The following is a 10,941-nucleotide window of genomic DNA, read 5'->3' on the forward strand; positions in this document are numbered from 1 at the left end:
TCTTCCTTGTCTGACCCTTACCCTCAGTGCTCATGTCTGGTGTGGGCATCCAGATGTAGGCCAAGCCTTCTTCCTTGTACAGCTTCATCATAGTGTCTGGAGTCATGGGTTCAGGGTAGCGGTTACAGCCTGACGAATTCTGGATGATATCCCATTCAGTCTGGAAATTCATGACAGCTGTAATCCCCAGTTCATGCTTCAGTTTGATGGTCACATGTTCCAGCTGGCGAGGGCAGCTCCCCAGCCAGATATTTGGTAAAATTCTGGAGAGAACAATTGGGAACAGCAATGGCTACTAACTGCATAAAACATATACAGTTAATCTTTTGCTCTGATGAGGAAATGCTGGATTTAAAAAAAAAAAATAAGAAACAATGCTATTTTTCAAAACTATCTGCATTACAGTTTTAGGAAAACACATCAGGCAATCAACAAGCACCCCAGGAGATGGACCTTAGAAACTAAATCTAGCAACATTGAAATAAACTCCTCAGGCTGTCTTACTGTATGAATGCTGCACAAAACCCATCAATTCATTTCAAACGCTAACAAATTAAATGTGAAACACATAGAATCACCTCGAATTTAAAAAATACACATAACTAAAATACAGCCATCACTCTTGTTTAGCACTATGTAAACTTTTTCAAACAGCCTAAGATTTGTGAAACAGGCCAAACTCAGAAACAGTGAACTTGGGTTAAATAAAATCAAAACCAAAATAGTCCATTAGCCCCCAAACACTTCTCTACAGGTTTATAAAGGGTAATGTGGTAGTTAGAAGGTAGTTGGCCCCCATAGCCCCTAGGGAGTGACCCTATTAGGTGGTGTGGCTTTGTTGAAGTAGGTAGGGCCTTGTTAGAGGAAGTATGTCATGGGGGGGGGATATGCATTGAGACCTCATACGCTCAAGCTATGTCCATTTTAGCTCACAGTCTTCTGTTGCCTGTGGACCAGGATGTAAAACTCTCAGCTCCTTCTCCAGCACCATGCCTGCCTGCCTGCCTGCCTGCCACCATGTCCTGTCACGATGATGATGGACTAAACCTCTAAAACTGTAAACCACACTAATTAAATGTTTCCCTTTCTAAGAGTTGTCATAGTCATGGTGTCTCTTTACAGCAACAGAAACCCTAAGTAAGACAGAAGTTGGTACCAGGGACTGGGGTATTGCTGTGATAGGCCTAACCATGTTTTTGTTTGGAGAATTTGGACTTCGGCACTTTGGCTTGGGAAAGCAGTGGAATGCTTTAGCACTGCTTATGGTAGTAGGAGCATGGCTATCTGAAATGTGGGGGCTGACTCGAAAGGTTTCAGAGGGGAAGAATTTTAGTGGGTTGCCTAGAGATCATTCTTGTGCCATTTTGGTGAAAAGTGTGGCTGCTTTTTGCCCTAGTGCAAAATGTCTGCGTGAAACTATAGTGAATAAATTTGGATGAATTCCCTCAGCAGAGGAAATCTCAAAATAGTCTAGTGTGGACTCTGTCCTGTAGTTATTAACGTTATCTGTAATGAAGATATATAATGAAAATCAGGCAAGATGAGCAAGGAAAAATACAAAATGTGCAATTTGAGGGAAAGGGGAGCATCAGGAAGTGGAATAGAACTAAGTCCTGTGTTCGGGAGGTAAAAGATTAAGAAACAGGATAAAGAAGTGATGACCTCAGGGTGAGCTCCCACCCAGCTAAGTTTCCAACTTGTGAAAAGGAATTATGTGGTTGATTTTTACATTTTATTCTATGTTCTTTGTTCTTTTGGGGCCCACCACCCAGCTCTCAAATAAATCACACATAGAGGCTTATTATTACTTACAAATGCCTGGCTTTAGCTTGGTTTATTTCTAGCCAGCTTTCCGTAACTTAAATTATTCCATCTACCTTTTGCCTCTGGGCGTTTTCCTTTTCATATATATATATATATCTTACTTTCACTCTTACTCTGTGGTTGGCTGTGTGGCTGGTCCATAGCATCCTCCTCTCCTTGTTCCCTTGCTCCTCCATCTCTCCTCCCAGGTTTGTCCTATTTATTCTTTCTGCCTGCCAGCCCAATCTATCCTTTCTCCTGCCTTGTTATTGGCCGCTCAGCTCTTTAGTAGAGCAGTCAGATGTTTTAGACAGGCAAAGTAATACAGCTTCAGAGAGTTAAACAATTGCAGCATAAAGGAATGCAACACATTCTTGCATCATTAAACAAATGTTCAACAGCATAAACAAATGTAACACATTTTAAAATAATATTCTATAACAGAATTAAAGAAAAGCTTAGCACTGGGTATGGTGGTGCATGCCTTTAATCCAAATTATATGTTTTCCTTTGTAAGAGTTGTGTGGTCATGGTGTCTCTTTACAACAGAACACTAAAACAGATGACCTAAAGGAAGAGGGCAGCAACTATTAAGAGTACCAACTATTAAGAGAGAGGAGAGAGAAAGACAGACAGAGGCAGAGAGGGAATATTGTCATTATTTTATCAGATATGATTCTACATCTAAAATTGCTCAAGGTTGAGCCACAAGCTCAGTTTCTCACTCCATAGGTCTTGAGTTGAGAGCTTCCGATACCCAACAATTCCCAGGTGATGTTGCTTATTCAAATCCTAAATCTTGGGAAACGCTTCCCTAGAGACTCAATGATACAAAATATGTGATGTACTTAAATCATTCAGATTAAGATGTGTAGGTGAGGAAAACATGAGTAGTTTTCTTTGTACTTGCAACAGACAAGAATAAAAGTAACAGAAAGAAAATAATTGTTGTGTAAAAAATAAGAACAAACTCTAGGACAATGAGAAATACATTTAACCCAAAAAGATAATGAAAGTTTATTCAAAGACATGAAAAGTACAAAATCAATCTTATCATAGCGATTATTTGAAAATCTATTATCTTACATGTAAAAGTTACCAAAATGTAAATATTTTACAAACCAGCAAGCATAATGAATTTATCATGATTTATCATGTATTGTATATATAATCTAATTCATGTATAAGCTTATTCCACACATATACATTCTCTCCAGAACTATAGGATAGATACTGTATTTCAAATTACCTAAATCATATTATATAGAGCTTAACTGAGGTTAGCGGTGAACACTACACATATTCTCCAGTATCTCCCTGTATTCGCTTAGAACATGGAGGACCACCAATCCTCCCTCTGCTTCAAAGTTAGATGTGTCCCACACAACTTGCTTTTGTTAATAAATGAGCTGAGCTACTAACAAGTGCCACCTCCCATTGGGTATATTTAAAACTGCGTGTGTGATTCTCTCTGCTCTCTTTCCCTGCTGCAGTGACTGAACATGTATGTGAATGAGTTTCTAGAATGCCAAGCTACAGTCAGGAGAACAGGTGTTCTAGAGAGCTAAGAGTTTGCTCAGTGGATCCAGTTAGGACGTGCTTGTTACCTCAGCAATGCACATGTCTTGTTTTGGTAAGACAACATCCAAGTCTTTAGTGGCTTGAAACCTCTAACATTCAAGATAGAAACTGCATGAGGGGCTGCATTTGCGGTAAGGTCCATTCATGTTGCCTTTAGAGCGGTGTTGTGTGATATTTTGATCACATTATGACAATAAGGTTATTAACCATAGATATTTTGGAGGACTGAGTACAGATAGAGGGACAGGAAGTAATAAGGCAGGGCAAAAAGAGAATCTCAGTCTGTTGTCAGAGGTTTCTGTCCTGCATGGTTTCCACAGTCCCAACGAAATCACACAGAGGTGTACATTAACTATAAACTGATTGGCCCGTTAGCTCAGACTTCTTATTAACTCTTATAACTTACATTAGCCCATTATTCTTATCTGTGTTAGCCACATGGCTCAGTACCTTTTTCAGCAGTGTAGTCACATCTTGCTTCTTCTGTGTCTGGACAGGACTGCAGAGGGAGCTTCCCTCTTCCCAGAATTCTCCTGTTCTCATTGACCCACCTCTACTTCCTGTCTTGTTGTCCCACCTATACTTCCTGCCCAGCTACTGGCCAATCGGCATTTATTTAAAACATAATTGACAGAATATAGACAATCGTCCAGCACCATCAGTCCTTTTGGTCAAAGGAACAGAAGAGACAGGGTTTCTGGGTACTTCTCTACTGTGTCTCTGATCACTCGGACTCTTATCCGGATATCTGACTCCTGACTTTTTATTGGTAGAGAATAATTAGATAACTACATCAAAACAGTGGTGGACTACTGGGTCAGTCAGCTTTGGCAATATTAATGAGATATTTTGGATTTTCATACTGGGTGGTGGTATATGCACATGGCAGGTTAAGATCAGTAGTGTTGCTGAGTATCTACAATTCAGAAGGCAGGGGCCACAACAAAGAAGCATCTAGTTCTAAATGTTAACAACACAAGCATGAAAAAAAACTTGGCTTATAAAAACAAAAATGGCACCGAACTCTGTACCCTTCGAAGAGAGGAAGGCAACATGAAATAGGTGTAAGCTCACTATATCTCACCAGGGATTGCAGGGCTAATAGTTCATTCTGTTCTGACAACAGAAAGCTAACACTGTGTTTTAAAATGCATGCATATGGAGCTGGAGAGATGGCCCGGTGGGTAAGAACCCTTACTGCTCTTGCAGAAGACTCATGTTCAGTTCCCAGCACCCACACAGAATAACGGCTATCTGTAATTCCAGCTTCAGGGCTTCTGACATCCTCTGTAGGTCTCTGTGGCGATTGCACACTTTTGGAATAGGTCTAAGTAGTACTTAGTTGTACTTATTTTGTGATTTAGTTAGTTTTAGACCTATTCCAAAAGTGAGCACATCAGAAGCTTAGAGATGGTAAATAACTTGGCCTAAAGTCATATGTCTGTTACTAAGTACTAGTACTGACATTTGAACTCGGTCTCATTGGCTATAGGTAGCACCATTTCCACTGTAGCTAAAAACATTAGAGTGCTTTTCAGACATCTAATATGGAGCTCCTATTTTGCTCTAGCTCCTTCTTATATTTACACATATGAATATTTAAGGATTTATTTATTCTTATTTTATATATATGGTGTCTTACTTCTGTACCTTGTATGTGCAATGGCCACAAAGACTATTTTCTTCACTTGAATGCTGCAAGGTACAGAATGGTCACTTATTTTTTAATATGAAATCTATGTTGGCTTTTTACCCTTTTGTCCTTTCTTCTGTGTGTTCACTTTTTGCTTTCTTGTGGCAATTCTTGCTGTTGCTCATGTGAACATGAAAACAATCCCCTCACTTCAAATGCAGGTATTTCTGATCCTCAGTAGAAACATCTCAAAGGACCTAACCATCTTTCTAAGCCCTATTTACCAGATAGGAAAGGTTATTTTTTTCTAGTTAGGTTTTTATCTAAAAAGCTATAGCCATGTCCTTGTGGAAATCCTTCTTAATATACTAGGGGGTGAAATTAAGGTAATAAAGTAAAACGAACCAAGGAAATCATAACGGTACTGGAAAGATGAGCGTGAGTTTTCTTGACCCCAAAGAATTCTGAGATAGTTCCCTGGGCATAGTAGATTAAGGGAAAGATCACAAGCATGGCACATGCACAATCTAGATCGGTGATGGGCAGGATGATGTGACTAAGTACTTAGTGTTCACAGAAGTGTGAAATCTCCATTGTGTAACTGTCTCTTCCCTCTGCTGAGGAATGGGAACAGGACCAGGCTCCATCTAGAGACACATCCAGCCTTCTATTATGCCTTGGAGATTAGATTCCTTCTCCAGGACCCTGCAGACTGCCTGTGGAGTGGTAGTGTGGAGTTTCCACGGGTATACTTTGGAGCTGAACTGAGCACACTAAGTTATGCCATGCTGTGGGAAAGGGAAGCAGAAACCTCATTTATATAATTAAGTAACATAAAGTATTGAACAGTGATGTATGTTTTTCTGGGAAAAAAATTTAAGCGGACTGGCAAAATGTCAAAATGGGTATTGATGACATAAAATTTGAATTTCAATGTTACTCAGAGTTCTCTTAAATTCTGTTCTCTTTGAGTGGGGGACATTTGATATTTACCTAGTCAATACATGCAAAAATAAAGTGGCAGACTGATTTCTCACAAAGGATTTGCAATTTGCATAAAAGCTGAAAACCAGTTCACAAAGATATGCAAAAGGTAAATTGCCAGAATCCCTACCAGAGTCTGCATCCAGAACCACAGTGTGGCTAAGAGAGGCCCTGGGGTGGTGTTGTCATCCCATTCAGCTCCGCTCTTAAAGTGATTTTTAAACAATAGAGAAAATCAAAGCAAATATTAAACCCAAGGTTAACATTATAGAGCTAGATATATCTACATATTATATATAATATATCTGACATTATATCTGATGAAAATAAATTAACAGCTAAATGCCTGCATCACAAATAAATACCATGTTCTATGTTAAATATTTCCAACATTTTTATAACTGATATGACTCTCTCTAGTAATATGATGAGGCAAGTTCTATAGCTAAGAAAGGAATATTAAATGATGCCTTATTGTTTTAAACAAGATGCTGTGAACCTAGCATACAGATAACTAAAGATAAACTTTGCAGCAAGCATGTACTAAAAGATAGAGAAGGAGTTATAAACAGAATCAAACTGGGTCCTTTATGGGTTGTGGAGATAAAGGCTAGGGCTGACTAGAAACACACACATCAGTGCTAAAGAGGCAGCCAATGTCTCCCTTAAGGCCATCCTGTCTCCACTCATTCTCACAGCAGGCGATGCGGTCCTACTTACATGACACACTGGAAGTGATGAGGTGCATAGTGCATAGTGTACTTTCTAAACTGTAATTCAGCTTTTAGTTCACTCAAAAAGATAATTTGACACCATTAAAAATTCATTTTTATGCATCTCACCTTGTGCTAATCTTCTTTTGGTGTCAGTGGTAGTTTAAATAGTTTTTAATATGAAGGATTTTAAGGTAAAAGTAATTATTGAAATATGAAATTTACAGAATAAAAATCTCCTCTAGATAAATTTAAGTCTATAATTAAGGAACAAATGTTATGGCTTGCAGTTATATTATAAATTATAAGCCCCCAGAGAAATATTTATGAATAATTTACCATAGATTCTTAAGTTATGATAGAGATTTTTGGCTGCAGCATTATAGATTATTTAGAAAGGTCAGATGGAAGCCACTGTGCCGAATTAATATTAATACTCAGTCAAACCAAAATGAAGTTCCCAAGCCAGTTCACTTTGTAGAACAGAAAGTCCCTTTCTAAAGGCGTCTGTTCACCAGGATTCTGTTTGCCTTTTCTGTGTTCGTAGAAATTGCCCACTTACCTGTGGAACTTTATTTCAGACCCACCGGCCTGGCTCATCAGCAAGTGGTGGCAGAAACACACCGTATAAGCTTTAGTTCCTTTTAAAGGAGTAATATTTGAAGATAAAACAAGAGGGGCTGACTCAGCTCTACAGGCTCACTCCTAAATTCAAGTCCTCGCCCCTCTCCAAATGATTCCTAGACAGAACGAGACACTGGAAATTGTTCATGACACGGGAGCTAAGAGAGGAGGTGTGCCCATATTAAAATGCACGCTGTTCTCAAAAACATCCAAAATAAACTCACTCGTGTAACCTGAGAAATAGTCAATAAAGTTATATGCATTAAGAATAGAATGCCTCCTGGTGGGGGCAGGGGGTAGAAGGAAGGGTGAAGGGGAGGATTAAGGAGAACTTGAGGGAATGGAATAGACGAGATGGAGGAAGGACAGATATGAGAGCAAGGAAAGAGATATCTTGATTGAGGGAGCCATTATGGGGTTAGCAAGAAACCTGGTTCTAGAAAAATTCCCAGGTTCCACAAGGGTGGAACCCCAGCTAAGACCCTAAGCAATAGAGGAGAGGGTGCCTGAAATGGTCTTGCCCTGTAGTCAGACTGATGAATATCTTAAATATCACCATTGAACCTTCATCCAGCAACTGATGGAAACAGAGACTGAGACCCACATCGGAGCTCTGAACTGAGTTCCCAAGGTCCAGTTGAAAAGTGTCTCGAAAAATCCAAAAAAAAAGAAAGAAAGAAAGGAAGGAAGGAAGGAAGGAAGGAAGGAAGGAAGGAAGGAAGGAAGGAAGGAAAGAAACAAAGAAAGAAAGAAACAAAGAAAGAAACAAAGAAAGAAACAAAGAAAGAAAGAAAGAAAGAAAGAAACAAAGAAAGAAAGAAAGAAAGAAAGAAACAAAGAAAGAAAGAAAGAAAGAAAGAAAGAAAGAAAGAAAGAAAGAAAGAAAGAAAGAAAGAAAAGTGGAAGGAATGAGAGGATGAGCAAGGAAGTCAAGAACATGAGGGGTTCACCCACTGAGACAGTCTGCCTGAGCTAATGGGAGCTCACCAACTCCAACTGAACTGAGAGTGTACGAGCATGGGATCAAACTAGTTCCTCTGAATGTGGTTGACAGTTGGGGCAGACAGTGGCACTGGGATTTGCCTCTACTGCATGTAATGACATTTGGGATCCTATTCTCTTTGGATGTATACCTTGCTCAACTTAGATGTAGTAGGTGCAGTAGGGAAGGCCTTGGACTTTCCACAGGGCAAGGTGCCTTGCCCTATCTTGGGATTGGGAGGGTGTGTGATGGGAGTGGGAGGAGGGGAGGGAGTGGGAATTTGGGTTGGTATTTTTTTTAAGTAATAAAATAATACTAAAAAAGGGAAAAAAGAATGGATTGCTGGGGACTGGAGAGATTGCTCGGTGATTTAAAGCAACTATTGCTCTTGCAAAATTGAAACCCAGTTTCAATTCCTAGCACCCACATGATGGTTGGTTCACAACCATCCATAACTCCAGTCCCAGGGGACCTGATGCCCTCTTCTGGTCTCCATGGGTACTGGGCACAAACATGATACATATACATATGTGCATATAAAACACTCATACATATAAAATAAAATAAAATAAATCTTTAAAAAATATTTTAATGAGAACAGAACTTAGTGTTGAAGCAGGAGAGATGGCTCAGTGGTTAAGAGATTATCCTGCTCTTCCAGAGGACCCATGCTCAGCACCCAGTGCCTACATCAGGTCATTCATAACAGCTTGTAACATCAGCTCCAGGGGAATCAATGCCCTCTTCTAGATTCTGTGAGCACTGAACTCATGTGCATAAATCCGCACAGAGACATACGCACATAATTTTTAAAAACTGACAGAAGGATGGAATGTTGTGGAGACGTGATGTGAAACACTGTCTTCTGCACATGACAGTACTATGGCTCACAGGAACTCAATCTACACAAGATCAAGCCCAGAGCGGAGGCTGGAGCTCCTGAGAGCCCACTCCTGGATGAGTTACTGGCAGTTAATGTCTACTGGGAGAAGAGGGTCACTTTTCTTTAGAACTGTGGCCACTAGAAGGGTTCCCATTCCTGGTGAATGACCCCATGCATGTGTGCATATGGGTAGCACTAGTGTAATTCATTGGAATAAGTAATAAATAAATGAACTTTATAAAAGAAGGCCATGAAGTTGAGAAAGAGATGAGCTGAGAAGTCCTGGGGGACACTAGCGAGTTGGGGAGGAGGTAAGCTATAATCAAGTATGTCGTGTGTGTGTAAAACTTTCAAAGAATAAACAATTTTCTTAAAGAATCAAAAATTGTAGAAGAAAATTTCCAATGTGGATTAGTACTGCTTCTTTTATGATTCAACCAACCTCAAGTTCAATAAAAACCAGCCTAATAATGTCACAATTTAAGACCATGGGAAATAGTTGCCACCACTAACACTCTGCAATCTTGATTTCTTATTACAAATGAAAACCAGTTTAATTCACCTGAGTGAACGTGGCTTTGTGGTACCAGGCAGTCACATGGAAACACTGCTGCTGGCTTCACCTGACAGGCTGGCACCTGTGGTACAGGAGCTACTGAGACATAGGATGGGGGCTGCTGGTTGGGCATCAGTTGTCAGTCAAAGCAGACCTCACTGGTAATAACGAGAACATCAGGCAGAATGAGTATCCAAGCACTCTGAGAAAGTCCGCCTCAGGGGACCGACAGGAGATGCTGGCATGGAAGCAGCCAGAGCATTATATGGACAGCAGTGAACATGCCATTAGACAGCAGACTAGCCTCCTCCTAAAAGAGAAAATTAGCATGATTTTCTGGCCTCAGACAATAAAAAGACTAGGAAACCACAGAAATAGTGGAATGGTTGTATGAAAAAAAAAATCCTAACTTGATAAACATACCAGGTAAGTATATTCCAAGAACAGAAAAGATTTTGCTGAGACTCTGTTCAAAACCTCAAATTCGGCTGAAAACCTGAGAGAGGATAAAAAATGTACGTGTCTCTGTGTGCAGAAAAATTCCAAGTTGAATAATTGTGTTCTGTTTGGATTATTTTATATTGTATGGCCAACCCAATATGAAATTAAAATGTGACATGGCTATTAAATAATGAGTAAAAAAGAAAATTCTATCAGTCCTGTAATTTTTATCTAGTTTATATAAAAACAAGAGAAATATTAAAATTTGTCTCTAATACATTCCTGGATTTCTAAGCATACAGCTTGCACTGCTGGTTTGTCCTCTAGCGGTGTCAAACTTCTGCCCTCATGGGGTGCTTGTAACACATGCCAGTTAACTCTGAATAATTTCTGTAGCATGAATTCTAATTGTTCTTCATAAAACCTGGAGTCAGATATGAGAGGATGAAAGCTGAGCGATAGAGAAGCAGTGCCACTAGAGAGACCTTTAACCTCTACCAAATACTCGGACCAAAAAGGAAATCTTGTCCTCTGACTGCATCCTCAGACTGTGACCTCTAACTGCATCCCCAGACTGTGACCTCTAACTGCATCCTCAGACTGTGACCTCTGACTGCATCCCCAGACTGTGACCTCCGACAGCATCCTCAAACTGTGACCTCTGACGGCATCCCCAGACTGTGTCCTCTACGGCATCCCCAGACTGTGACCTCTGACTGCATCCCCAGACTGTGACCTCTA

At 39.9% G+C, this 10,941-nt stretch overlaps 1 protein-coding gene across 2 annotated transcripts in view; it reads right to left on the minus strand.

The window, feature by feature from the left end:
• Positions 1 to 10,941, minus strand: part of Epm2a (EPM2A, laforin glucan phosphatase) — a 111,844-nt gene that overhangs the window by 12,643 nt on the left and 88,260 nt on the right. The window contains exon 3 of one of the 2 annotated variants that reach the window (XM_005361006.3): positions 22 to 263. The exons of the other annotated variant lie outside the window; for it this stretch is intronic. Coding sequence (XP_005361063.1) covers positions 22 to 263 — 242 coding nt within the window. The remainder of the gene's footprint in view (positions 1 to 21; positions 264 to 10,941) is intronic. 2 annotated transcript variants of the gene reach the window in all.

This window comes from Microtus ochrogaster, linkage group LG4, assembly GCF_000317375.1.
Source record: "Microtus ochrogaster isolate Prairie Vole_2 linkage group LG4, MicOch1.0, whole genome shotgun sequence".
Lineage (NCBI taxonomy): Eukaryota > Metazoa > Chordata > Mammalia > Rodentia > Cricetidae > Microtus > Microtus ochrogaster.